The 2,739-nt window shown below is 41.2% G+C and overlaps 1 protein-coding gene across 1 annotated transcript; it reads right to left on the reverse strand.

Moving 5' to 3' along the window:
* On the reverse strand, positions 1-2,739 carry LOC308095537 (uncharacterized protein; the record flags this gene model as incomplete). Its single annotated transcript, XM_080442592.1, has 3 exons — positions 1-120; positions 1,500-1,645; positions 2,607-2,739. 3 exons carry the CDS (start codon positions 2,737-2,739, stop codon positions 1-3), a joined length of 399 nt encoding a protein of 132 aa, XP_080298718.1.

Below are 2,739 nucleotides of genomic sequence, written 5' to 3' on the forward strand. Positions count from 1 at the left end.
TCATCTTTCGTCGCATTCCTTTCCGGGTTCGGCATCTCCGGCGGCGTTGACGTCGACTGGTGGCGAGTCCTTAGAAGTGGTCTCCTTCGACGCTCTCCGTCTGGAGTCCCGGGTGCTCTGCTGTGAAAATAGAACAAGTAGGATTCATGAACGCTACGTGATTGAAACACCGACAAGCTAGGCAGAGAGACAGCCTGCAGGGTCCTATAGACCATATTCACACGGCGGCCATATTGCCATTAAGTCAATGAAATGCCACCCCAGTTGCCACCCCAGTTGCCACAGCAACGCAATGTTAAATTCCAAAATGGCCACCGTGTGAATATGGACTATAACAAGTAGGCCTTTCACAATTACTACATAATCGCCTAATCGCAAACATTTGAGATAATCACAATTATTTTACATAATCGTCATAATCGTTTCCATGTTGAGAAAGGTTCATACATTTTGAAACATTTTCAAAAATAGTGGAAAAATCTACAAGCTCACAACACGTCACGAGGCGACGCGTTGTGAGCTTGTAGATCGTCTATTTCCACTATTTTGTAACACATAGCAGATATTAAATATGGCATATTTTGGCCATGATACAATATTTATTTTCTTCCTAATAATAAGTGTGTCACTGAAATACTCTAGAGAAGTACTGTAGGAGGTTAAATAAAGAAAATATTTGCTTATTTCTGAGTCACTGAAATGATTGTTTGTTTGCTTGTTATGGAAGTGACGGTTTGAATCGAGCCAGCCAAAGTAAAGCTTGAGAAACAGCTAATAACCCCCAGGGCTATTAAAACTACAGCCTTTCTCTTCCTGGACAGTTAGCATGCTGTTCCTGCATTAATACAAATATACAGTACATTTCTTTCTTATTTGAAGTGACCAAATCCACCAAGTTACAACCGATGATCACTGGTAGGCAGGTTTCTAAACTGTCAACACTTCAGCTATTCGGAAATAGCCAATCTACAAGCTCACAACACGTCGCATTGCATTGTGAGCTTGCTTGTAGATCTGCTATTTCTGAAAGATTTTGAAAAATGTGAATACTTTTACTTTGCTTTACGTATATTTTTATCCCAATACTTTTGTACTTTTACTTTTTTTAACATTTTTGTCTACTTGGTCTGTGTCTCAAAGGAGAGCTGTCAGTTGACAGTTCAGAAACCCGCCTGTGACATCATCGATGGGGAAGCTAATAGAAACTGCAGAGTTCTATTCCTGGAAAGTTAGCATGCTATGATAGAAGCCATTGTTCTTGCGTTAATAAAAAATAAAAAATATTTTTTGTAATCTTGTTTTAAAAAAAAAATCTGCCTAACGATGATGTCACTGGTAGGCAGGTTTCTGAACTGTGAGACACAGACCGTGTAGAAAAAAACAGTACCATATTATCATGAGCATTAGTGAAGACCAATTATATGAAGGTTGAAAATGGGTGAAATCATCCTAAAAACTGTAAAGAATTCAGAGTATTTCTTCCACCACTGGTTACATACATCATTACAGGAACGCCTGGGTCTTCTCTGGTGGTTACATCCGGTGGCGGTGGTGATGGTGGTGGTGAGGGTGAGGCTCTGCTTCCCACACTGGGTGCCTGTGTTCACCATCCTCTTCTCTTTCAGACAGCTCTCCAGACCTTTACCTTTTAGTGTTGAATAGTAGATAGAGAGCTGTTACAGTAACAGCCTGATTTGTGAAACATCAAGTCAAAACCAATATGGTCTGGTTAGAGACCTAATAGATTTAGGCATCTCTTGTAGGCCTACTACACTGCTGGGACAGTGACTCTATTTAAAAAAAGAAAAGAAAAACAAATAAGAATAATAAAATCTGCACACTCACAACAAGTCACCATGCCACACATTGTTGTGAGCTTGAAGATCTGCTATTTTGCTTTTGCACTGCATGGACATTTGTAATTTAAATTTGTAATTTAATAAAGAAAAAAAAAGGTCTATATTGACATTATGACATGCCCAAAATAGGGACACCAGTAAAAGTGGTTAATTGCGTGACTGAGCGGTGACACCAGTTATTAGCCTAGATACCTTGGATGATGCATATGTCACCTGAGAGCCTGACTATGACAAATATGGCATTTCACAGCCTACGTATGTGTGTCAGCCTCGATATATATAGACACATGACATGACATGACTGTCCTTTATCCGGCTGATGATTGCATGTGTTTTATTATTATATCGTGTTTCATTCAACCGCTGTAGTTCAGGGGTCTTCAACAGGGGGTCAGGGACCCCTAGGGGGTCCTTAGAGTTACCACAGGGGGGCCACTAAATCTTTGTGTGATATGATTTTTACATCAACCACTTGAACCCTATAGCAGCCCTTTTCTGACAAGAACTTAAAGAACCAAAAATAGCAGATCTACAATGTTGTGAGCTTGTAGATTGGCTATTTTTGGCAAAGAGGTATACAGGTAGGTGTAGAGGGGGAAAAGAGCAGAAAAAAAAAAATTGAAACACAATTTTATACAATGCAGAAGAGGGGGTTCATCTCTCTCTCAGCTATGGGGGTCCTTGCCTTGGCCTGGAAAACGTTAAAGACCCCGGCTGTTAGCCTAATACGTGAGCTCCATCTCTTACTGTTTATGATACCGGGCAGAGTGCTCTCTACGTCGGTGTTGGTGAGCCACGTCGACTCGGTCTCCCTGGTCCAGCTCTCATGGTGGTACCGAGGCTCGATGATCGTGTCAGCCCGGCTCCCTCCGCAACCCAT

This window comes from Gymnoscopelus braueri (genome assembly GCF_963280865.1).
Source record: "Gymnoscopelus braueri genome assembly, chromosome: 11".
NCBI lineage: Eukaryota > Metazoa > Chordata > Actinopteri > Myctophiformes > Myctophidae > Gymnoscopelus > Gymnoscopelus braueri.